This window comes from Ovis canadensis, chromosome 5 (genome assembly GCF_042477335.2).
Source record: "Ovis canadensis isolate MfBH-ARS-UI-01 breed Bighorn chromosome 5, ARS-UI_OviCan_v2, whole genome shotgun sequence".
In the NCBI taxonomy this organism is placed as follows: Eukaryota; Metazoa; Chordata; class Mammalia; order Artiodactyla; family Bovidae; genus Ovis; species Ovis canadensis.
The window spans coordinates 64485401-64510371 of record NC_091249.1 but is presented as its reverse complement, the minus strand read 5'-3'; the positions used below and the strand labels follow the sequence as shown (position 1 = coordinate 64510371).

The following is a 24971-nucleotide window of genomic DNA, read 5'->3' as shown; positions in this document are numbered from 1 at the left end:
ACTGTCACAACTTGGAGAAGGTGCTATTGGCAACTAGTGAGTAGATGCTAAAGATACTCTAAATATCCTACAATGCACAAGGGTGCCCCCACAACAAAGAATTATCCAGGCCAAAATGTCAACAGTGCAAAACTGAGAACCCTGTGCCTAGCCTAACTGCAGATAGTTAAGAAAACACTAAGTTTTCAACCCTGAGCTCTGCTGTTCCAAAACCAGCAGATCAAAGGAGGCTAAAAAATAGGAAAAGTTTTTTTAGACTCCTCCAGGCACAGATCCCATCAGAGGGAATTATAACTCGTCTTGAAGGAAATCTAGAAAAAAAGTGACAGGGCTCAAATACAGGGAGAAGAAAAAAACAAAAAACAATACACAGGGAAGAATATGGAATGTTCCCACCAAATGTGAAATAGGCCCAGTCAATGTCATTTATTATACATGTTGAACAGCCTCTGAGACCCAAGGGCTCCCATATGAGGTTTTTTCCTTTTTCTTTTTTGCATCAAACAGGTTCTTCCAAGAGCCTGCTTACAAGAAAGACAAAAACAGAGTAATCTTCAATAAAATGAAACAAATAGGAAAAGCTGAACAGATTTTACATATGAAGAACAAAAGTTTAAAAACTCACCAAACGAAAACCACACCACTCATCCCATTTAATTTCCTGTTACATGCTCTGAAGAAGCTGAGAACACCAGGCCCCAAGGCAGCGATGCTCTTGAGGCTCTAGCTCAGGCTCCCTCTATGTGACAGATTCATGCACACGCACCCGCACATACCACAGATCCAGGCAGAAGTACACATGCATGCACAGGTGGCCAGAGAACCACAAGGGAGATGGAGAGAGGTTGGGGGACGGGAAGGGGGAGTCAAGGATATACTGTCAACTGGAAACTGGGGACCCAGAGAACCCTTCTGCTGTAGGCTGAGTCAAAATTAAAACAAAGGCAGAACACAGGATAAATGTAGGATGCTCAGATAAGAGATGGACAGATGAAGAGGGAAAGATTCAAGGGAGTTTCGGGAAAGCAGCCTCAGAAGAGGGGTTTTTCTTTATTGGGAAATCAGATGGTCAGAGGTCCTGTGTCTCCAGTGATGTACTGAGGCTGACGGAATATGCCACAGCATGTTCCTTTGCATTCTGTGCTCTCTCCCAAGGCAGAGGAAAACCAGAAACACCCACCCTCTAGCCCTCCCCATTGCCACTCTTACCAACTTTCCCCAGTACCTCCCCCAAAATGATGCCCACACACACACAGTTAGGCCCAGCAAAAAGCCAAGCATAGAAAGCCTCAGTAACTCTTCTTGGTGGAACCAAAGCCAGAAAAGCCCATCACAGCTGCCATTTCATCATCCTCCTCAAATGTCAAGTCCTCCTCCGCCCTCCTTTTCTTCTCCTTCTGCTTCTCTTTCTTGTAGGCTTTGGCCTTTTCCTCCTAGAGGGGAAATCACTCAGAATCAGTTCAGACTCCTGAGCAAATCTTGCTGAAACAGAAAGGTGAGTGTCCTTCCCATCTTTAGAAGAAAAATATAGACAAGTAAAATTTCAAGAGCAGAGGAAAAGCCACAGTAAAGATTCTAAGGGACAGGAAAGAGAAGTTTCAGCCTGTGGAAAGCATTTCTTAATCCTACATCCCAGTTCATCTCTAGCTCACAACAAGGTGATAGGAGAAAAGCCACAGGGCATACAGTATAAGCCAGGAGATGGTCTAAGTGCTTCATGTATATTACATACTAAGATCTCTAATATGAGGAAACAGAGGTACAGAGAGGTTATATAGCTTGTCCAAGATTCACAGCCAGTAAGTGGAGGAAACAGAATTCTGACCCAGTCAGCCTGGTTCCACAGGCCTAATGGAGACTGCTGCTGCTGCTGCTGCTAAGTCGCTTCAGTCGTGTCCGACTCTGTGCGACCCCATAGACGGCAGCCCACCAGGCTCCTCTGTCCCTGGGATTCTCCAGGCAAGAACACTGGAGTGGGTTGCCTTGTCCTTCTCCAATGCATGAAAGTGAAGTGTGAAAGTGAAGTTGCTTAGTTGTGTCCGACCCTTAGCGATCCCATGGACTGCAGCCTATCAGGCTCCTCCACCCATGGGATTTTCCAGGCAAGAATAATGGAGTGGGTTGCCACTGCCTTCTCCGAATGGAGACTAGGTGCACTTAATTAATAACTCGGGTAGTAAAAAGGGAAAAAAAAAGTATGGCCCAGAAAGTTTAGAAAAAAAGGACAGGTTTAGAGCCATTTCCTTTAGATTATGAGAGTCCCAAACAAGGGCAATAAATGTTTCCCTTCCTGTACAGGAGTTCAGGAGACACAATTCTCCTCTGGGAGTGGGAGTGGAATGAGGAAAAGAGCCTACTCATGATTCATAACATAAAATTTAAAGCTGAAGGAGAAGGGAGAGAAGGATAGTAGAGCCTACCTCTTCTCTGAGTTCTTTCATCCGTTCCTCAAAATCATAATCCTTCTGCTTCTCTTCCATCTTCTTCTTGTTTACTTCAAAACGTTTCTTCACTTGATCCAAGGTGGAACGTTCCACACGCATAGACATACCCAGGTTTCGCTGATCTGGGTAGGGTCAACAGAAAAAAAGGTAAGGTTCTTAAAACTTCCTAAGTCCCTCAAAAAGTCTTTTCCTGACATTAAAAACAAAACCAAAAACTCATAAAACATGCAGTAAAAAATATTGGGACTAAAAAACACTTCTTGGCAGCAGCCCCCAATAACAAGATAAAGCAGCTTTCAACTACTCTTACTGAGCAAATGCACACCAATAGTTGGGCCCAGGAGAAAACCATGTTTTGGACTTGTCGAGAGCCTCAAACATATTTTCACCTCATGGACTCCAGGAACGTTAAATAAAGTAAAGAATGGCCTATGCTGAAGGAACTAGAGAATGCCCTAGACGTAAAAAAGAGGCTCAATAGAAACTACCCTCTCCCTTACCCCATCACCAAAATTCAATCTCAGCCTCAATCACAATCTACCTCCAAGCCTTACGTTTCTTTCCATTAATGTGATCCAAGAAGTTAATGGAGTCTTTCACCACACAGTCACAGACATTGCAGTAGTACCTAGAAAACAAAAAGAAACAACACTAGCTTCAAATTTGCTTATAAAGATTTTATCGTTTTCAGCCAAGAAACTGATAATATTTAGGTAAAAATTCTTTTTAGAGGAGACACTTCTCATTTCCACAAAGCCTTTGCTCTTGGAAGAGTGTGGCTTCCAGCCTCCAAGATGGCCCCCACATTGACGCCACCTATATTCCTACCCTATATAGGCCCTTCCCAATTTGTACCAGGGTTAGTCCATATGATCAATAAATTATATCAAAAGTAATGCTACGTCACTTCCAAGATTAGGTTTTTTTAAAAAAACATGCATTCTGCTTAGTCTGTTCATGTAGATCACCTACTCTGGGGAAGCCACTTGCTTTGTTGTGAGCAGCACTATGGAGTGGCCCATACAGCATAGAACTGAGGCCTCCAAATCACAGTCACGTGACACAGTTTGGACAAAGATCCTCCAGCCCCACTTACACCTCGGATGAATGCAGACCCAGCAGACACCCTGATGTCAGCTTTGTGAGAGACCCTGAGCCAGAACTACTTAGATAAGCCTTTTCCATATTACTTACCCATGTGAGATATTGTGAGCTATTCTTTGTTTTATGCTGCTAATACTGGGTTAATGTATTAACACAAATAGCAATAGATAACTAACACAAAGAGAAAAGTTAACAGTGAGTTTACTCAGAGAAGCAGCTCAGAGAAGTGTCACTTATTGTTATCTGTGTTATGCTCCTGCTGGAAAACACACCTAGACAGAGTAGTAGTGTTAGGCAAAAAGATGAAGAGTTCTTGTGAGACCTTTCTTCCTAAAAGTAAGGGTCTAGGAGGAAGGTGCACAACCAGAAAATACATAACTACAACTTCTGTAGCCAGTCTTGAACCTCAACTCCCTTTATTCATGGTCAACATTTTCTGGGCTCCATTTTAGTTGCACCTAATTTCTCCCCTAGAAATCTCCTGAGTAGTCCTTTCCTTCATTTCTTCCTTTGGAAGGAGAACAAATAATCCCTTTTAAAATATTAAGAAGTAGATATAGTGCTAATATGAAGAAGCCTACAGAGTAACCCCCTCTTACAGACATGTTAACTAGAGACCCTGGAGGGAAATGGATGGAATTACAGGAAACAAGGTTGTTATTCTGGGGGCAGGTACTGAGCGTAACATTTCCTGGCTGCAGAGAAAGATGAAAAGCCACTCACCCTCCCATCTCAGACTGTGGGGTAGTCTTGGTAATGACAATTGTCTTTCCGAGTTTGGATTCCAGGTCCACCTTGTAGTCCCTATGCCGGAGAAGCTCTCGCTTAACTGGCTGCACTGGTTTTCCTGAAATATAATGGGGAAGGAAGTCCCTTCATTATTAGAGTTCCTTAACCAGAAAGGAAAAGAAATGCATAAAGTCCAAAATCCAGAGGTCTACTTTCATTTCTTTTGTGAAACATGAAGCAAAGGACACAACAGTCACTTGTAGCAGCAGCTAAGGAGAAGCTCAACACAAAAAAATGACAAGCAATTCTTAACTCTCTACATCTTTTCTCCACTTTAAAGCCAAAGAATCTAAAAGCAATTTTTTAAATGCATTAATTAACTGAAGGCAAGAGTTGTGAATCTGCACAAAAAGCAACCTTTTAAAAGAACAGCAAGACTACTCTTAAAAGGGAGACCAATATTTGGGAAATAATCTGTTGCATGCCAAGCACTATTATACAAGTTACATAAAAACTAAAAGGTTTAGAGTGTGTAACCTGGTGTGGAAGAAGGCAGAAGAATGTACGGTTTGAAAACAGATGAGAAAGGAAGATATTTTTTTCTACATAGTGGAATCTCTAGAAGAGGAGCACCAACTCCCTGACACTGTCTATCGCACAGAGAACAGTCCTAGACGCTAGGTTAAATAATACCATGTTTCCTGCTGAGAGAAAAAGAGGCTTTTCAATAGTAGTTAACACACAGCAGCGAAATACTCCTCCTCCTGTCGCTACTAAGGATTCCAATCTCTTCTCCGTACCGGAGGAAAGTACTAAATGAGCCAAGCAAAGGCAGGGCAAGGAACCCGAAAATCACAGAGCTGGAAAGCACCTCAAAAGCACTTCAATCCATCTCGCTTTCACCTTATATCTGAAGAAATCGAGAACTAGGGAGGGAATACTCTGCCAGATATTACAGAAGTATGGAGGACAGCGCATTTCAACTCCCCACCCACTCACTCACTCTCCAACCACTGCATCGCCTCTACAACACAGTTAGCACTTAACTAAGCAAGTACCCACCATCCTTCTTTTCTCTCTCTTCCGTGAGCCTCTTCTCGGCGAGCTTCTCATATTCATCTTTGTCCCACTTTCGGCGAAAGTCCAAGTTTTTTGTCTGGGGGAAGAAAAATGCGCTTAAGATTCGCCGCTAATCGTCTCCAACTCCTGGAAAAACTGAAGAAACCGCGTCCACGCTGCCAAGGCGGCCCAGGACCTGAAGAGAGTGAAGCCTCTCCGGACACCACCAGGAGGCTAAGGTTACCTCAGGACCCCAACCCGAGCCCTCCCCGATTCCACAGACCCTGCGCGAGAGCCTCACTGGGGAGCTCTTGAACTGGAGCCATTATGTTGCGAAGAGGCGTCGGGAAGCCAGTTGGGTGTGGAATATTCAACGCCGAGAAGCCACCCTCTACCCGCGACTCCAAGCCTCCTCACACACAACACCTACCCCACTGCCTGACGCCATCTTCACTGCGAAGTGAATGGGAAGCCGGAAAATGCCGTAAAAAGCGGCCTTGAGCCGTAAAGCAAGCTTGCCTCCAATCAGCTTAGAGTCTCGTGTTCTAAACGAGCGAAGAACTGGAGGGCTTCGAAAACAGGATTGTCAGCCCCGCCTCCGCGCCAAGGAAATGGCGCATGCGTAAGGGAAGTATGAAGCAACACGGAAGTAAGGGCGCCCGCAAACGTTTTCGTCCTGGCTTTCAAAACAGGCAGATTCAACTCATCTTAACAAGAGGAAAATAAGATTCAGATCAGTGCTCTCTGATCTAGTCTAATAAACTTGCGTGCATTCCAGGAGTTTCCAAACATTTAAGGCTGAAGCGCTGTTATACGGTCTCAAATGCTTCACTTTAGTGATTCACCGCAAGCACTAAAAATACGGGCTCAGAGCACTTTCCTGAAAAGATTGCAGCCTTCCCAACACACAAATACAAATCGCTTTTTACAGTTTGTCTCTTTATCTTGAAGCAATGCTACCACCCTTTGGTTCACTCATTTTTCCTCCAGCTGAGTACATTAGGGTCATTCAATCCATCAGTTTCAGTTCAGTTCAGTCGCTCAGTCGTGTCCGACTCTTTGCGACCCCATGAATCGCAGCACGCCAGGCTTCCCTCTCCATCACCAACTCCACAGGGCACAGTTTAAACAACATGATCGGACTTGGGAAGTTGGGTATCAACAACACTCCCGTGAAGAACTCTAGCAGATGTCTCACTATACACTGATTCAGTGGTGTGACTTTATCTCTAAGTTGGGGGAAGAGGGAACTGTGGTCACTTCCTTCACTCAATACAGAAACATCACCCCAGGGAGATAACTCCTAGTTCACAGAATCCTCCCGTGTACACTCTAGGGTTTTCCATGGCCTACGCAAACCAACCCCTTGATAACAATTACTCAAACTACTCCATTAAAATTTTATTTAATATATTATACAACCACTTCAAGAACAGCTACCTCCATGGCAGGACACAGAAGTCAGAGAAGTGATTCCAGCACAGGTAATGGGCCCCAAAAACATATCTCCATCTTGTCAGGTCACCTATTAAGTTCAACATTCAAGATTATTAAACAAACAGGCTCACCCTGTTATTATTAACAGTGGATGGGCTAGAGAGATGTCACATCAATATGGGCAGTGCAATGCCCTTAGGATAGCATCTCTGTTCTCAAACAAAACAGAAAGAAGTCATTTCCCGTCCTTGCTGTCTCCCCAAAACTCCCTGAACAGCCCATGACTAGGTTTTGGACAAACTTTCCAGAAGCCATAGTGGAAGGCTAAATATTTGACTTTTGATCTCAATGGTTCAGAATCCTCTCAATCTGAGGTGACTTTCCAAGAAACTTGCTGACAGCAACCATCTCAGCACATTGTTGGTAGCGTTCAATGGCATTTCAAATCTGCCATCTGCCTTGGCAGTTAGAGCGTATCTCTTTCACATACCAGCCATCTGTGCCCAGGCATAGCTGCTCACACTAGCCTAGGAGTCCTCAGGGCGTTCTACAGTTCTGTATGCAGAAAGGATGAAGGATCCAGACACACTTGTCATCCATTCTGGCCAGCAGGTGTGAAGTCCATTAGGAAGTCAGTCCTAGGTGAAACCTTTTCTACAAAGATCAGCAGATGGCATTCAAGTAATGATCAAGACTCAGACAGTCGTTTCTGAACTTCAGCCACTAGATTTTCCCGTTTAATGGCCACCTGAAACATAAGAGAACCCTCACATGACAAACTAGAGAGTGATACTAGTTTCTTAGCCTCTATTCTTCTGGATTCATTTAACTCTCCAACTGCTCCCACTACTTGGGCAACCAGTAGGGAGGAGTATGTGCTTCAACCTGACCTGGAGAATGTTCCCCCTCAAGACTAAAGTGATTCAAACACCTAATCTATGTCTGTTTGTTGATTAATCTTGAAATACCCATGAAGATTTCACTTGTCCTTCTGCCCATCCAGCCAATCATCAGCTATAATGGTTTCCCAGGATGGAGCCTCATTCACCCCTATCACTATTAACCCTGGAGATACTTCCACAGCTAAAATATACATATTTCTCAAAGAATCTAAGAAAGGTAGAAACACTTGGTCCCTTCTATTTCTGGCTGGCCTGACTCACCTCCTCCCTGCTGGGCACTGAACGGAGCTTGATGACCCCTTCCTTCAGTTCTTGCTCACCAATGATGACCACCAGTGGAATTCCCATGTTCTCACAGTACTGCAGTTGGGGTAGTAGTTTAGGGTTGTTCTTATACATCAGCTCTGCCTAAAAAGGGTGAAGTTAAGAATAGGGAATTTAGAAGTTAAGTATACCACTGAAATCCCAGGAGCAAACATATCTAAAAAGTTAGTAGCTAGCCTACTTGTACCCTAAGAAGATCCTCCAGTGAAGACTAGAAAGGTCTTGAGTTCCACCCTAGGTATAAGCTAGAAGTGGGCCTGGTGCACGAATTCTACCTAGATGGTGTGGATTTTAGCTCCTTTATACCTTGATCCCAGCATCCCAAAGCTCTGCAATTAGCTTCAACCGTTCTTGAAGAAAGTACTTCTGTGGTGTGGCCACAAACACTTGGGTCTCTGTGGTCCGTATCTTCTCACCAAAAGTCTAGTAAAAGAGAGAGAGAAAGTAAACTAATAAAAACTTCTTTTGCACCAATATTTCAAAAAAACAAAAATAATCATCAAAAAACAGTCCAACTGCACCTCCAGAAACGAGTTTTTAAGGTATGCAGCCCCACTCTAACCCTACCAAGGACCTACCTTCATCCTCTGCTCCATGATGGAGAAGATTCGCTCTACCCCAATGCTGAGCCCCACACACGGCACCTTGTGGCCTCTGGGGTCAAACATGCCCACCAGCCCATCATAGCGACCACCAGCAGCCACGCTGCCCACATTCAGTGGCTCCTCCTCAGCATGCACTGGGGTCTGTAGCAGCACTGCTTCATAGATCACTCCTGTATAGTAGTCCAGGCCTCGAGCCAAGCTCAGGTCAAAGGAGACCTGCAGAGACAAAGTTATAGTCAATGTCACAAAAGACTCAGGACCCTGAGAGCCCTAGACACAGCAAGAGGTCAACTCCCTACTCAGCTAACCTTCTCAGCAACTCCAAATACAGTCAAGTATTCAAACAGCAGCTTCAGGTCTCCCAACCCCTCTAGGGCCTGCTTGTTCTGGGATAGTCTGGGATCCTGGAACATTTGCTCCACCAAGGATATCCCACCTGGGGAAACATGTGGGGAGAAATAAGGTCTGTGCTATACACCCAGATGTGTTTCATTCAAATTTAACCCTAACGTGCTCCAACAAGTCCTCATTTTTAAAAAATAAAAATAAAAGATTTTGATCACATCCGACCAGATTTCCCTCATCTACCTCCATTTTTGACATCTGAAGACATAACTAGTTACAGTAAGTAAAGTAAAGTCACTCAGTCGTGTCCGACTCTTTGCGACCCGTGGACTGTAGCCCACCAAGCTCCTCCGTCCATGGGATTCTCTAGGCAAGAATACTGGAGTGGGTTGCCATTTCCTTCTCCAGGACAGTAAGTAAAAAGGTTATTAAATTCAAACCAGGCTCTGGAACTTAGCACATTTATGGAAAGGAGCTGTTTCAGAGGCAGAAGTTATAAACGGATCACCCTTACTCTGGGTCTATCACGTACCTCTAAAATAAAAAACACTGGTTCTTACCATGACATTGGACATAATCCCCAATTCGATCAGCCACTTCAGGAGCCAGGCCTTTCTTTACCACCATCTCATGTCTCACATCTTTCCAAGATATCTGCACAAACATCAAAACATTAGGCTAGCCCCAAGATCCCTCTTTCTCTAAATGGAAAAGGACATCTTGTTTCATTCATTATGTATGTCACAAGTAGCTAACACTATACTCAGCACAGTTAGAGGCAGCTTAGGAAATCTAGCCATAATCTCCACTGCACAGCAAAATTCAGGTCTTGTTTCAAATGTCTCCTTACATTCCTCCCAGAAATAACTCACTTCTGGCCACAATCTCCTCTAAGGGTATAGGTTTGAAGACAGGGTCTACTGAAGCATGTCTTCTTCGTTACCTTGTCTAGTTTGTCTACCGAAGAGCAAATGGCATGGAACTTGCTTTCAGGAACACCACAGACAGCAAATATCCCATCCAAAATCCGCCGGTCATTGACCTGTGAACTCAATGGAAGCAACCCAAATGCCTTGTCAATGACCTCTCCATCAAAACAATGGCAGTCTCAACTCTCCTGACTCAAAAGGAACAGAAGTTTCACAGAATGATTATACAGATATAGATATTAAATGCAACACCTGTACAAAGAAAATCCTAGAGCTATAGGCTCAATGGCTGGTGTCACCTATGTCTTGAGACAGTTGAGACAGCATTAGGCCAAATACAGACTTCGCCTCTCAATCCTCAGCTCCGGCCTCACCTTAATGAGAAAATCCCCCAAGTGCAATTCGCTAAGGATTTCACACATGATCTTCAAACATTCTGCATCAGGGATCATAGGGTCAAATTGACCAGCAATGTCAAAATCCTGCAGCAAAAAAAAAGATGGGAAAAAAATTACTGAGCAGCCAGTTCCCCGGTTGTGGTCCCCAGAACTATCAAACCATGCTGCCTCCATCAGGTCTCTTACACACTGGTAGAACTCCCGGTAGCGGCCTTGGACTATGGTTGGGCTCTCCCGCCGCCACACTTTTCCAACATGATAGCGTTTCATCTTCTTCACTTTATTCATGGCCAGATAACGAGCAAAAGGGACCTCACATAAATAGGTTAAGGAAGAACGATACTGCATCCAAAGTTTAGGCCCAGTGGAAGGACATTAGGGAGGACTGGGGCTCTATCAATCAGATCTCACCCACCAGAATTAGAACAAGGGCCTTCTTTGTCTCCTTTCTCACTATACCCATGGCTTAGCAATCAATATATGTTAAATAGTGTCAGACGAAGGAATTTCAGCTAGCAAGACTCTAAGTTCTGTAAAAAGCAGTGGAAACAGAGATAGAAATGACCCAAGAACTTCAAGTCTGGGCATTCCCTCCTACTCAGATCAATTCTTGACTGTCTTGGAAGAGTCAGGCTTCAGAACCTGGATTTGTCTACAATTTCTAGGTCAATTTTTCTTCAAATGCTCAAGGACCACCTACATCCTAATTACCAAGTACCTGTTTAAAATGCAGATTGCTAACTCCCACTCCAGCTACAGAATTAAGAACATCAGCAGCTAGAGGTCAAGAATTTATATTTCGGCAAGCTTCCCCCAGGGATGCTGACATACTTTTTTTTTTTTGGCTGCACTGCATGGCATGGGGGAATCTCAGTTCCCCAACCAGGGATCGAACCTGCACCCCATGCATGAGTCTTACCACTGAACCACCAGGGAAGGTCACCTAACACACTATAAACTTTAAATGACAAGGCACTAGGACAGGCTGTGCTGGCAGAATTGCCTTCTGGAAGAAACTAGAAGTAAAGACTGCTGCCAATAAGACTATAGGGTCCCAGAGCCACTCTTTCTCGGTTAGCCAGAGTCGCCCTCTGGGTTTGAAAGAGGGAAGCCTCCAGAACTCAGGATACAGTAAGGTCATAGCGCAATGACAACAGCTCTCCGCCCTGATCCTTCAGATCATAGATGAGCCCAGAGTCCTCTCCATACTTCTCAGTAAGTATTTCCTACAGAGGTCAAACAGAAAGTGCCATGGTTAAAAGGAAAACTCCAGAACATAGGCTAGAAGCCCTTTAGGAAATAAGGCAGGTGAAGAAATGGGGTTCCTGTACTTTTTTCTCCTCTTACCTTTAGTTCAAATGCCGGGGTATCCAACCCCTTTGCTCCATGACGTTTAAAGCAGCTAACAACCACATTAAGAATTTTCTCCCTCACCACCATCTGCTGGGGACTAAGATCTCTGGTACCCTAGAAATCAAAAGAAGCCAGAGTAAAAACAAAATCAAGTCCATTTAAGACAAAGAGTTAAACTATATCTACAATCTAAGGTGTGGAGTTGAAATCACTTTGAGATCAGATGACTATGAGCCCCACCCAGTACCTCCAGAATAGTAAAGACTTTTTAAAAATTAGTTTAAAAAAATGTTAAAAGTAGGGAATTCCCTGAGGGTCTAGTGGTTAGGACTCTGTGTTTAGGATATGGGTTCAATCCCTGGTCAGGAAACTAAAATCCTGCACTGTAAGACACAGAGTATGGCCAAAACAAATAAAAACATTAAAAGTGGTTGGGAAGGGAAGCAGAGAGCAGAACTCTAAGGCATTTTAGTGGACAGGGTGGGGTACAGGGTATTACCTTTGGGGTCTTGATAATAAAATTTGACTTCTCTTGAGGTTTCAGTTGGGATGCAAACAGTGCCTCTGCAACCTGGCAGAAAAAAATGTGAGATACAGTTCCTCTCATACTGGCCAGAGGAACTTCCTTGGTGGTCCAGCAGCTAAGGCTCCACACTCCCAATGCAGGGGGGCTGGGTTTGATCCCTGGTCCTCTGGATCCCACATGCTGCAACTGGGAGTTCCCATGCCACAACTAAAAGATTTTGCATGCTGCAACTAAGACTTAGCGCAGCCAAATACTGGCCAGGACTGTGGTATCTGTGGCCCTGTGCACCACCAACCTGCAAATACTTTTGGCCCTGAGCAATAGGAACTCTGAACACTATGCTATCTATCCTAATCTCAGCGCACTTCCAAAAACCCAGCTGTATATACAATACATAGAAGATCAGGTGTTTACCATACAAGCTTCCTGCACATACAACCACCATATTTGGAGTTTTCAAATATATGGAAAAGTTTAACCACCCAAAAACAATGAAGGCACAAAGAAACCCAAGACTACCACCACTGACCATCTAGGAGTAGGGGCTAGTATGATCTCCAGTTCTCAGTTTCCACTCAAAGAGCAAAAAATAAAAATTGTTAATAAGACAGCAATGGTCATTAGGCTTAGAGATAGGGAAAAAATAACTTGAAGACAGAAGAGAACCAGCCCAAGAACAGCCCATTCTTTTTCTTCCAAGAACAGAGAACAATGCCTGTGGAACAAACAGGAATGGATTAAAAAAAAAAAGATTAGTAGGATGCTGTGACTGCAAATAACAAAAGATATGCACCCTGTTGGTCATGATAACACAAAGCATGTACTAGGAAGTCATCCGTGTCTTTCCCAAGGTAAAACAGAATCTGTGATTTTATTACCAGCAGACTGTACACCCTTCCAGAAATATAGAGGGTGTAGTTCATACTTTGGCTGATTCTATCCTCCAAGTCAGGGCAGTGAAGCCCACAGCCCCTCCTAAGAATCCATAATCTTTGAAAACTACAAACTGGGATGAGGGAGATTCATTTTGAGGTAAATTCTAACCTGAACTCATCCTACTTATGGTCGTTAGTGGGAATGATCACATTCTTTGCTTAAAAATTTTTTTTAATGTGCTTGAACCCAAAAGGTTCAGATAAGGGATTGTGGACCTGTACTAAAACGCTCCCTTACTACGCAGCCACACAAGTCATTTAACCTTGCAGCCTCCGCTTCCTCATCTATAAAATGGAAATATAACCCCAACCTCTCAAGATTGCTTTGATGATTAAATAATAAAGCATCCTAAAGGCCTTAGCTCTGTGTTGGTACATGGAGGGCACTCACTAAATACCGACTGTAATACGGCTGGAGTACAGGCTTAAAGTCCATGCTTTCAGACCTGGAGATCCTGCCCCGACAGACCAGAGCTACCTCAGTCTGGCTCACCTGACTGTGAGAACGGACTGCCCTGATGCACACAGCACCGGGCGGCCGCCGGAGCTGGCCAAGGAACACAGTCCAGGCTCTCCCATGCAGGAGTCCGAGCTGGGGCATCTTGCGGCAGGAAGCAGGATTTCCGGAACAAGAGGCAAAGAACCTAAGAATGAGGCAGACAGGACCCCATGAAGGGTTACAGGACACTGTGGAGGCGAAGCCGAGCACCAAAGATGAGATAAGTGTTTCTACTCTTCTCAAACCTAGCACACTAGCTCCACTCTTCCCCGGCTCCCGCCCGGCCCCCGCACTTCCGGTAGGAGCCGGAAGTAATTTTTTATTGGGCGGTGGCTCTCTAGGCGCATGGGCCAACTACTCGATATCCGGAAGTCCTCCGAGTCGAGGCTGTGGCCACCGCAACCTATCTAGCCAGGAGTCAGCTCCAGTCGGCAGCAAGTATGGCCGATCGTGCGGCGCTGGAGGATCTGGTGCGAGTCCAGGGAGAGCGTGTGCGGGGCCTTAAGCAGCAGAAGGCCAGTGCCGAGCAGGTACGACCCAGGCGGCGGGAGAGAGGACAAAACAAGGCCAGCGAGGACAGAGCGGGGGTGGTCAGCTCAGAGGATAGGGATCTGGAAGAAGGGACTGGACTGGTATAAATAGCAGGACGAGCTGAGTGGGGAGGTAGTTGGGGTAGGATTTGGGAGAAGCAAAGCTAGGAGAGAAATATGCTCCACATCCTGATGAGGAAGGGATACTGAATGAATGGCGGGAGCGGGAGGGAGTGGCAGATGTGGTAATCCAGCTCCTGCTTTCCCTCCACAGATCGAGGAGGAGGTGGCAAAACTACTGAAACTGAAGGCACAGCTGGGCCCTGATGAAGGAAAACCGAAGTTTGTGCTCAAAACCCCCAAGGTAAATATAATTCCTTTAGGGAGCCTCGTAGAGGGTCCCTAATTCCACTCACAGGACTCATATGCCTGCCTCCCTGAACCAGATCACTGAGAAGGATCTGAAATGTTGCAGAGGATACAGCAGTTGCTCTTGGCGCCAGGCTGAACTGGACTCTTATCTGAGTCATTCTGGGATGACAAAGTGATGGAAGAAACTAGGCCAGCTGGGTGCTTAGGGGAGTCTACTCCTCCTTTCATTCAGTAAATATTTACTGAGTGCTTACTGTGTTCCTAACAGTGTACAAAGCAGTGAGTGTACCATGGTGAACAATATAGCCTGCCCTCAGAGAGCTTGGGCTTCCCTGGTGGATCAGTGATAAAAGAATTCATCTGCAATGCAAGAAACATGGGTTCGATCCCTGGGTGGGGAAGATCCCCTGGAGAAGGAAATGGCAACCCACTCCAGTATTTTTGCCTTGGAAATCCCATGGACAGAGGAACCTGGTGGGCTACAGTCCATGGGTTCGCAAGAGTTGCACACAACTTAGCGACTAAACACCCACACACACAGAGCTTACATCCTGCAATGGAAACAGACTTGGGAAGAAAAATAATCCCACACATGGATATGTAATACAAGTTGTGTTAAGTTATGTAAAGAAATAGAAGGGATGCTCTGAGAAAAATAAGGGAGAACTTCAGAGTCTGAGGAAATAATAAACTAGTTGATCTGTAGATGAGTGGGAGACAGCCAGGTGAAGAATGTGAGGAAGATAGGTCCAGGCAGGGTAGGGAAATCCTGAAGCAAGAAAGAATCTTGGTACTATCCAAGAACTAGAAAAAGACTTTATGTCTGGAATCAAATAGGGAGGGACAGCAGAGTGGAATGAAGTTGCTAGCTCAGCCTCCATGATTTCAGTTCAGGTGACACTTTCTGTGAGTTCTATAAACCAGACTACTTACTCATCATCTAGGTACCCTTGGCACTTCATAAATACTGTTATTGCATTTATTGCTGACTTTTCAGTATTCACATGGTTGATTTAACCTGAGAGGCTGAGACTAGGTACCTGGGACTAAACAGGTATTCAATGAATGTATGTGAAATTTACTTCCACAGTAGGAGATGATTTGTCTTCCTTATGTTGAGATGTCACCTTTTAAGAGTAAATCTTTGGGCTCCTAAAATCACTGAGCTATTCTTTTCTACATGTAACTCATTTCAAACATTAAAAAGACAGTGTAAAAACCCAAGGCAGTAACCATCAATAGCTATTCAAACTACTGGGTGAAAAGATTAATGGGGATTTATTGATTGATCAGGCTGGCCTCACCTAAACCAGCATTTCTAAAAGTAGGACAACCAGATATTATATTCCACCAGATGTGATGCAATAAGAAGTACACACCACCACCTATGAAGTGTTCTTGCCAAGGACAACTGAAGCTGAATCTAAATCAGTTTTCAGATCTAACTACCAGTTTACTAGAAATATGGGAAATGGAGGAACACATGTTAAATGACCACCATTGAGTTTACTGTTAACCAAATCTAGAATGAGAAAAATCCTTTCAGAAAAATGACTCAATTTCCTCAACAAGAAAGGATAATTAAAAAAAAAAATTTGTTGCAGATTAAATAGACATGAGACACATCAACCCAGTAAAAGGCCTGAAGTTATTTAGAATCTGATTCAAACAAGCCAAGCATAAAAAGATATGACTACAGCAACTGGGAGTAATAAACATGGTTTGGGCACTATCTAAAGGGTTGCTGTTAAGTGGACTGATCATAAGTTGTGTTGATTGTAAGAAAGGTATTACAGCATTTTGTTTTTTAATCTTTGTATGTTAGAAAATCATACTGAAATATTTGTGATGATGGACCTAAAAAAAAAAAAAGAAATATTTGTGGATGAAAGTATATGATATCTAGGATTTAATTTAAAATACTCTAGGAAAAAATGCTGGGCTTAGTTAAAAAATAGCAGATGTTGATAGTTGTTCAAGCGGGATAGTAGATACCTGGTGGTTCAGTGTATTATTCTCTATAATGTATGTTTGAAATTTTCCATAATGTTAAAAGAAAATGTGGATATAGTCAAGAGTTAATATCCACTCTAGTTTGTTGAAATACATTTCTTGATGTGTGATTCTTAGTTAACAAAAAACTCAATATTACAGGGAAAGGACTCTTTCAAGGGACCTTCCTGGTCAAAATTATTTTCATAATGTTACATGCCCTTTTCATTTCATTTGCAATGAAGGTGCAAAAGCACTGGTGTGTAGAACTGCTGGTGTCTTAGCACAAATCAAGATGCTGGCATGGAGCTGTACTAATAGCCATTTTATGTTCTTTACTTTCAAAAACTCACAGGGGAAAAAAAATTCAGTTTTACTTAACAGTGTCCTTGATAAAACAGTAAAAAATTATTAATTTTATTGATTATTGACCCTTGAGTACACTTTTTTAATACTCCACATGATGTAATGGGAAGCACGCATAAAGCACTTCTACTGCATCCCAAAATAGAAAAAATACTTGGTGCCATGTATGAATTGTAAGCTGAACTAGCTGCTTTCTTCATGGAAAACCTTTTGTATTTGAAAGAAAAATGGAAAGATAAACTATTGATCTGGATATCTGGCAGATCTTTTTAACAAAAATGAATAAAGTGAACCTTGACACCTCAAGGGAAACATTCAACAGTACGTGTTGCCAGTAAAATAAAATTCAAGTGTTCAAGAGAAAGTTCAGTTCAGTTCAGTTCAGTTCAGTTCAGTTGCTCAGTCCGACTCTTTGTGACCCCATGAATCGCAGCACGCCAGGCCTCCTTGTCCATCACCGACGCCTGGAGTTCATTCAGACTCATATCCATCGAGTCAGTGATGCCATCCAGCCATCTTATCCTCTGTCGTCCCCCTCTCCTCCTGCCCCCAATCCCTCCCAGCATCAGAGTCTTTTCCAATGAGTCAACTCTTCGCATGAGGTGGCCAAAGTACTGGAGTTTCAACTTTAGCATCATTCCTTCCAAAGAAATCCCAGGACTGATCTCCTTCAGAAGGACTGGTTGGATCTCCTTGCAGTCCAAGGGACTCTCAAGAGTCTTCTCCAACACCACAGTTCAAAAGCATCAATTCTTTGACACTCAGCTTTCTTCACGGTCCAACTCTCACATCCATACATGACTACTGGAAAAACCATAGCCTTGACTAGACGGACCTTTGTTGGCAAAGTAATGTCTCTGCTTTTGAATATGCTGTCTAGGTTGGTCATAACTTTCCTTCCAAGGAGTAAGCGTCTTTAAATTTCATGGCTGCAGTCACCATCTGCAGTGATTTTGGAACCCCAAAAAATAAAGTCTGACACTGTTTCCACTGTTTCCCCATCTATTTCCCATGAAGTGATGGGACCAGATGCCATGATCTTCGTTTTCTGAATGTTGAGCTTTAGGCCAGCTTTTTCACTCTCCTCTTTCACTTTCATCAAGAGGCTTTTTAGTTCCTCTTCACTTTCTGCCATAAGGGTGGTGTCATCTGCATATCTGAGGTTATTGGTATTTCTCCCGGCAATCTTGATTCCAGCTTGTGCGTCTTCCAGCCCAACGTTTCTCATGATGTACTCTGCATGTAAGTTAAATAAGCAGGGTGACAATATACAGCCTTGACATATTCCTTTTCCTATTTGGAACCAGTTAGAACTTGTTATTTTCCACCATGAGCTTGACAGCTTCCCAACACTTAAAACTTTCTTGATGAGGTCTATGGTGACATGAACAAATATGGTTTTCTGATATTGTATAATGAAGCATATCAACATTTGGAAGATCTGTATAACTGTTATCAAAGAACCAATATTTTCTAAATGACCAATGCATGATGTTATAAAATCATGCCTGGGTAAAACAGCCATTCCAAGTACAAGGTAGAGTAACAGATCCTTTTACATTGTAGTAAAATATAGATAACATAAAATTTGCCATTTCAGCCATTTTTAGGTGTACAGTTCAGTGGCATTAAGTACATTCATATTGTTGTGTGACTATCACCACTGTTCATCCTCTAGAACTTTTTTACCATACTGAACTAAAATTCTTTACCCATTAAATGGGGTAGTGATACCCCATTCTATCATCCCTCCAGTTCTTGGTAAGTAGTGTTCTACTTTCTCTCTCTGTGTTCCTTATAATGGATTTTAATGTGACAGTGTAAAAAGTTCATTGATGTAGTTTTAGATGCCACATTGTAACCAATCCTTAAGAAGCTTTCCCTCATCAGATTTTGGTGTAGTTTAAGAAAATCTAAAGTTAGCTGAAAAGTTTATTCAAATATTCCTCCTTTTACAATTATACATCTCTGTAAGGCTAGGTCACCTCATGGGAAATAGATGGGGAAACAGTGGAAACAGTGTCAGACTTTATTTTGGGGGGCTCCAAAATCACTGCAGATGGTGATTGCAGCCATGAAATTAAAAGATGCTTACTCCTTGGAAGGAAAGTTATGACCAACCTAGGTAGCATATTCAAAAGCAGAGACATTACTTTGCCAACAAAGGTCCATCTAGTCAAGGCTATGGTTTTTCCAGTAGTCATGTATGGATGTGAGAGTTGGATCGTGAAGAAAGCTGAGCGCCGAAGAATTGATGCTTTTGAACTGTGGTGTTGGAGAAGACTCTTGAGAGTCCCTTGGACTGCAAGGAGGTCCAACCAGTCCATTCTAAAGGAGATCAGTCCTGGGATTTCTTTGGAAGGAAAGCTGAAACTCCAGTACTTTGGCCACCTCATGCGAAGAGTTGACTCATTGGAAAAGACTCTGATGCTGGGAGGGATTGGGGGCAGGAGGACAAGGGGACGACAGAGGATGAGATGGCTGGATGGCATCACCGACTCGATGGACGGGAGTCTGAGTGAACTCCGGGAGGTGGTGATGGACAGGGAGGCCTGGCGTGCTGCAACTCATGGGGTCGCAAAGAGTCGGACACAACTGAGCGACTGAACTGAAGGCTAGATTTTCTTTATATACTCAACCAGAACAACATATCACCACAGAATTGAATGCAAAAAGCATATATGAGAATAGAGCTGACTTCTGTTAATCCAGACATTAAAGATTTGCAAAAATGTAAATCAGTGTCATTCTTGTCACCAAATCTTTTTGTTTTGGAAAGTAGTTACATTTTCCTAAAACGTTATTTATGTTAACATGTAAAAGATGGGTCAGAATTTAGAAAGGTGAGAGCTAATGGGTGTGGTGGTTAATAGGGAATTGTTTGCACCTGTTTTACACCTTGGTGACTTGTAGGAAATCTAAGTTTGGGACAGAGTTTTCATTCATCATCAGTGAAGTCATACTTGTATATTTCTAGACTGTATTGTTCTTTGTTTTTAAACTGCATCCTTGGTTCTTTGGCTGATTTTGATTCCAAGGGCACAAGAGATTATAGTCCCCGGCAGATGGCAGTTCGGGAGAAGGTGTTTGATGTAATCATCAGCTGCTTCAAGCGCCATGGTGCAGAAGTGATTGATACACCTGTATTTGAACTAAAGGTGAGAGACGGATGAACAGAAATTATGTGGTGGAAGAATGGGGATACCAACAACAAAGAGGGTGGCAAGGAAGTGAGGCCCAAAGGCCTCTCTCTTATTGCAGACAAAGCTTGGTATTTTCTCCATGAGAAGGGGGGTGGGACTGGCATAGAGGGAGAGAGCCTGCTTTTTATTTACCTTGGTTGCAGCCAGCAGCTTCCAAAAGAGAGCCCTTCTCAGGAGTGGAAGCTGTTATGGCTCCAGACTACCCTCAATTCTGTGTCACCTGTACCCAAGATGTTTCCTAGATATAAGCAGATCAAACGTATAAAGGATAAATACACAACCAAGTCTCCTACTGATGGACCCTGAGGTGGTTTCTAGTTCTATTAAAAAGCAGTTCTTTGCATCACTCCCTGCTTAAAACCCACTGGCTCCCAGTGTGTTTATAATAAAATCTAAGCTCTTTACTCAGGCTTACAAGGCCCTACATGATGTGGCAACTGCCCACCTTTCCCTTCTCATCTCATGCTATTTTTCCCCTTGTCCACTTTGCTACCATGGTCTTTTTTTCTGTTCCTGGAACATACTAAATATGTCTATAGTAGAGCCTTTGTTCTTGCTCTTCCCTCTTCCTGAACTCCCTTTTTCCCTAGCTCTTTGCATGACTTTAATTTCAGAGTAAATTAGACATGACAGATTGTCATTTCATATCTTAATTAAAATGCCATTCCTCAAATAATCCTCTCCAATGCCTTTTCTAAAGCAACCCTTATCTACCATATCAACCTATTTTACTTCCATTAAAGCAGCTATCACTATCAGAAATTATCTGTTAATTTGTTTCCTTGCATTAATGTACTGCCTGTCTCTTGTCATTACTTCAGAAGATCCAAGAGGGCATGGATTGCCTTTGTTCATGGATGGAGACACAGGGCTTAGAACAATGTCTGGTACTAGTAGGCGTTTATCTATAGGATAAATTCCCAAAGATAGAATTTCTGCATCAAATGGTTGTACTCATTTCTATTTCTACCAACTAGATTAGTTTTACAAGTGCTGCCATAACAAAATACCATAGACTAGGTGGCTTAAACAACAGAAATGTATTGCCAGGAAGCTGGAAGTCCAAGATAAGCTGTTGGTTCCTTCTAAGGGTTATGAGGGAAGAATCTGTTCTTGGTCTCTCTCCTTGGCTTTTAGACGGTGTCTTTTCCCTGTGTCTTCACGTCGTCTTCCCTCCTGTGTCCAGATTTCCTCTTTTTATAAGGACATGAGTTTTACTGGATTAGGATTCACCCTAATGACCTCATTTTAGCTTAGTTACTTCTTTAAAGACCCTGTCCCCCAATAGAGACCTAATCTGAGGTGACTGGGGGTTCAATATATGAATTTTAGAGGAAATGTAAGTTGAAATCAGCCATTGTTAGAATGGGGGGTTTTGTTTTTAAAACTTCCTTTAAAATTTTTATATTTATCTTTGTGATCACATTTCTTTTTCTCCAGGAAACACTGACTGGAAAGTATGGAGAAGACTCTAAGCTTATCTATGACCTGAAGGACCAGGGTGGGGAGCTGCTCTCTCTTCGATATGACCTCACTGTATCTTTTTAAACTTCGGATGGATTGGCCCTCACTGGGCTGGGGCTTTTTCTAGCCTCAGGTTTGAGGGCAGCTAGACATAGGTAGGATCAAATATAATCTTGCAATCAGGGAAATTCTTTGTCTAAAGCAGGAACTGCACTTTGGCTAAACAGAGCATAGCTAGCCTTAGAAGACTTCTGAAATCCTGAGTGAGACCTCAGCTCTATGTCAGGGTCCAGTTCTGACTCTGGCAGCAATCCCCTGGCTTCAGAATACATCTCCCTTGTCCTGTCTAATGGACGGCGTTCTCCTTAATTGACCAAAAGCCTGTTTCCTTTATCTCCAAGCTATGTCAGAGAATCATCTGCTTAGACATCGCTGAATAGGGCCTCCTTTCTGCTCCCCAGTCAATCTGCCCACCCCTCTGCTGTGCTCACCACAGCCCCAAAAGAAAGGAGCCTTAATATTTTTTTGAGACTTCAGCTGCCCCTGTGGTAACACAGTTGATTCTTGCTGATGTTCAGAAATGCTGTTAATCTTACAGGTGGTGGTTTTAACCCACACAGGGTGGGGATAGAGCCCAGCTTCTGTTAGTGAGAATCATCACCTTCCAGACTGTGATAAGTGGGCCATTCTCCTTAACTTTGTCATCAGGTTCCTTTTGCTCGATACTTGGCAATGAATAAACTGACCAACATTAAACGCTACCACATAGCAAAAGTATATCGGCGGGATAACCCAGCCATGACCCGAGGCCGATATCGGGAATTCTACCAATGTGTGAGTATGGGGGCAGGCTGGGTAAGGCAGCAGTCCCTTGAGCTAGTAGAACCTATTGAGTACTCATGGTGTCCTGAACAAACTAGATGCCCCAGATAATGCTAACCCTAAGATTTCTTTAGTATTTTCACATACAGGACAGGGATTATTCTCCTCATTTTACATATGAGTAAACTTGAGGCTCAGAAAGATGAAGAGACTATAAGGATAAGAAAGGCAAAGTTAGGACTAGAAGTCTTGGTCCAGTGCTCGTTATATTAAACCACAGTGATATGACAGCAAAGGATGAGGAAATTGGATTTGAGGTACTGTCATCCAGACTGGTGGCAGAGCTTCTAAATGAAGCGAGAAAATGACTGAGGCCAGGTAACTCCCCTGGCAACAGTGGAAGGAAATAAGGACAAATATTGAAAGGAATAACCCAGTAGATGGGAAGAAAACCAGGCCTGGTAAGAGACCCAGGAAGGCTGGGGTTTTCCTCTGGGCTGACAGACGGAAAATGAAGAACGTGGCCTGCACATGAGTGCAGTGAGGCTGCCTCCAGGGAAAGCACAGCTCCCAGGAGCCTTCCCTCAAGGCCCCTGAGGATCCCTAACTACCCCTCTCCCCACAGGATTTTGACATTGCTGGGCAATTTGACCCCATGCTTCCTGATGCAGAGTGCCTGAAGATCATGTGTGAGATCCTGAGTTCACTCCAGATTGGCGACTTCCTGGTCAAGGTCAGAGCTGAGTGGAGCTGCGGGGGGCAAAGCTGGGCCTGGCCTCTCACAGGAGAAGGTCCTGGTACAGAGGCAACAGGAGCCTAAGCATCCAGCACTGTAAAGGGCCATGTAAAGAGATTCCTTATCACTGTGCCTTGGGTCGCTGTAGGTGAATGATCGGCGCATCTTAGATGGGATGTTTGCCATCTGTGGTGTTCCAGACAGCAAGTTCCGCACCATCTGCTCCTCAGTGGACAAGCTGGACAAGGTAACCACCAAACACTTGACTCTTCTTTTCCCAGGTCCAACCTTGCCCTGAGATACGGAAAAGATTAGGAGAGAGAGGGCCCTGCTTCTATGCCCACAGAGGAAGATTAGCTCCAGGATATACGTTGACAGGCAGCTTCTGCTCAAGACACCCCTGAAGAGGGCTTATACTTGCTCTGCCCTGGGGAAGCTGTCCAGGGTTCCCTGACCCGTTTCTGTCTGTCCAGGTGTCCTGGGAGGAAGTAAAGAATGAGATGGTAGGAGAGAAGGGCCTGGCACCTGAGGTGGCTGACCGCATTGGGGACTATGTCCAGCAGCATGGTGAGAAACAAAGCCTGCCTCCCAAGCAGCCATCCCACTGCCCTCATGCCAAAGCCAAAATTCCTTTTTGTATGTGTACATGCATAGGAGAAAGAGAGAGAGAGAGAGAGAGAGGAGTGTGTGAGTATGTATGCATACATGTATCTTTTTCTTCTTGTCAGTCTGGTTCACAGATCTGTCTCCCCAGGTGGAGTATCCCTGGTGGAACAGCTGCTTCAGGATCCTAAATTGTCCCAGAACAAGCAGGCCCTCGAGGGCCTGGGAGACCTGAAGCTGCTATTTGAGTATCTGACCTTGTTTGGCATTGCTGACAAGGTGAGTCAGGTTGGGATGGGAGCCTCAGCTGAGCTCTGGGGCTGAAGGCCGGCCCTTGAGCCTCATCTGATACTGACCATATTCTTGTCCCCCCAGATCTCCTTCGACCTGAGCCTTGCTCGAGGACTGGACTACTATACTGGCGTGATCTATGAGGCGGTGCTGCTACAGCCCCCAGCCCGAGCAGGGGAAGAACCCCTTGGTGTGGGCAGCGTGGCCGCTGGAGGGCGTTATGATGGGCTGGTGGGCATGTTTGATCCCAAAGGACGCAAGGTGCCCTGTGTGGGGCTCAGCATTGGAGTAGAGCGGATCTTTTCCATCGTGGAGCAGAGGCTGGAGGTAGGGCTTGGAGCTGGGTGGAGGAAATTCTGGGTAGCTGGTGGCATCTGAGCTATCTTCTTTGATCTCTAAGGAGGAAGTAGTACTGCACTGATCAAGGAGCATCTTTGCAAAGAAAGGGAGAAGACAGTTGCTGTCCTTCAGACTCTCACCCTAATATAGGCCAGCTTGATGGATCTTTTATCATTCTTTCTTCACAAAATCCTTTGCTCTGGGTCCCTACTTTGCTCAGAGCTGTCAGAAATCCAGGCCAATATATCTAAAGACCTGGATCTTTCTCATAATACAGAATACTTAATATTTTACTCCTCTGTGCTTGGGCACTGTGCTTCATGCCTTTCATGCACTGTCTAAAAAACTTCTTAAACAGCCTTCTGAGGGCAGTAGTAGTAGTTTAGTCATGAAGTCATGTCTGACTCTTGTGACCCTATGGACTATGGCCTCCCAGGCTCCTCTGTCCATGGGATTCTCCAGCAAGAATACTGGAGTGGATTGCCATTTCCTTCTCCAGGAGATCTTCCCAACCCAGGAATCAAACCTGGGTCTCCTGCATTGCAGGCAGATTCTTTACTAACAGTTATGAGGGAAGCCCAAGAAGGTAGCTACTTTTTATTATTTACATTTTTCAGACAAGGAAACTGAAGATTATAGATCAAATAATTTGCCAAAGTTTTAA

At 43.9% G+C, this 24971-nt stretch overlaps 3 protein-coding genes across 5 annotated transcripts in view; 1 reads left to right on the top strand and 2 right to left on the bottom strand.

The window, feature by feature from the left end:
* Window positions 1-402: 402 nt before the first annotated feature.
* On the bottom strand, window positions 403-6343 carry ZMAT2 (zinc finger matrin-type 2). The gene is made up of 6 exons (XM_069592272.1): window positions 5767-6343; window positions 5340-5433; window positions 4272-4395; window positions 2999-3072; window positions 2421-2566; window positions 403-1433 (listed from the first exon to the last, which is right to left on the bottom strand). The coding sequence occupies exons 1-6, from the start codon at window positions 5782-5784 to the stop codon at window positions 1290-1292; spliced, it is 600 nt and encodes a 199-aa protein (XP_069448373.1). The 5' UTR covers window positions 5785-6343; the 3' UTR covers window positions 403-1289.
* Window positions 6344-6722: 379 nt separating this feature from the next.
* On the bottom strand, window positions 6723-13909 carry LOC138441372 (histidine--tRNA ligase, mitochondrial). 2 transcript variants are annotated; one of them, XM_069592261.1, is made up of 13 exons: window positions 13584-13909; window positions 12129-12200; window positions 11624-11743; window positions 11407-11502; window positions 10463-10588; window positions 10253-10360; window positions 9893-9991; window positions 9510-9603; window positions 8913-9040; window positions 8578-8820; window positions 8306-8422; window positions 7937-8083; window positions 6723-7521 (listed from the first exon to the last, which is right to left on the bottom strand). In XM_069592261.1, exons 1-13 carry the CDS (start codon window positions 13689-13691, stop codon window positions 7462-7464), a joined length of 1518 nt encoding a protein of 505 aa, XP_069448362.1. In that variant the 5' UTR covers window positions 13692-13909; the 3' UTR covers window positions 6723-7461. The 2 variants fall into 2 exon arrangements, with proteins under 2 accessions (XP_069448362.1, XP_069448363.1); XM_069592262.1 differs by lacking the exons at window positions 10463-10588; window positions 11407-11502 and having other exon boundaries at window positions 13584-13880.
* A 1-nt stretch (window position 13910) lies between these two features.
* Window positions 13911-24971, top strand: part of HARS1 (histidyl-tRNA synthetase 1) — a 13121-nt gene continuing 2060 nt past the window's right edge. For both annotated transcript variants that reach the window (XM_069592260.1, XM_069592259.1), the window contains exons 1-10: window positions 13911-14119; window positions 14394-14483; window positions 19888-20007; window positions 21493-21588; window positions 22225-22350; window positions 22964-23071; window positions 23223-23321; window positions 23548-23641; window positions 23829-23956; window positions 24053-24295. In XM_069592260.1, the coding sequence (XP_069448361.1) occupies window positions 14030-14119; window positions 14394-14483; window positions 19888-20007; window positions 21493-21588; window positions 22225-22350; window positions 22964-23071; window positions 23223-23321; window positions 23548-23641; window positions 23829-23956; window positions 24053-24295 (1194 nt within the window). In that variant the 5' untranslated portion in view covers window positions 13911-14029. The remainder of the gene's footprint in view (window positions 14120-14393; window positions 14484-19887; window positions 20008-21492; window positions 21589-22224; window positions 22351-22963; window positions 23072-23222; window positions 23322-23547; window positions 23642-23828; window positions 23957-24052; window positions 24296-24971) is intronic.

What these genes read in the sequence shown, in the direction of transcription:
- LOC138441372 (XM_069592261.1), bottom strand. Translation starts at nt 13,691, where the DNA reads ATGCCCCAGCTCGGACTCCTGCATGGGAGAGCCTGGACTGTGTTCCTT. An exon ending in CCCCGGCATTTGAACTAAAG is followed by an intron (nt 11,503 to 11,623) that starts GTAAGAGGAGAA and finishes TGACCTCTGTAG; the next exon opens with GAAATACTTACTGAGAAGTA. An exon ending in TATTTGGAGTTGCTGAGAAG is followed by an intron (nt 8,821 to 8,912) that starts GTTAGCTGAGTA and finishes TTGTCTCTGCAG; the next exon opens with GTCTCCTTTGACCTGAGCTT.
- ZMAT2 (XM_069592272.1), bottom strand. An exon ending in TCACATTAATGGAAAGAAAC is followed by an intron (nt 2,567 to 2,998) that starts GTAAGGCTTGGA and finishes GACCCTACCCAG; the next exon opens with ATCAGCGAAACCTGGGTATG. An exon ending in TGAAAGAACTCAGAGAAGAG is followed by an intron (nt 1,434 to 2,420) that starts GTAGGCTCTACT and finishes TTTCCCCTCTAG; the next exon opens with GAGGAAAAGGCCAAAGCCTA.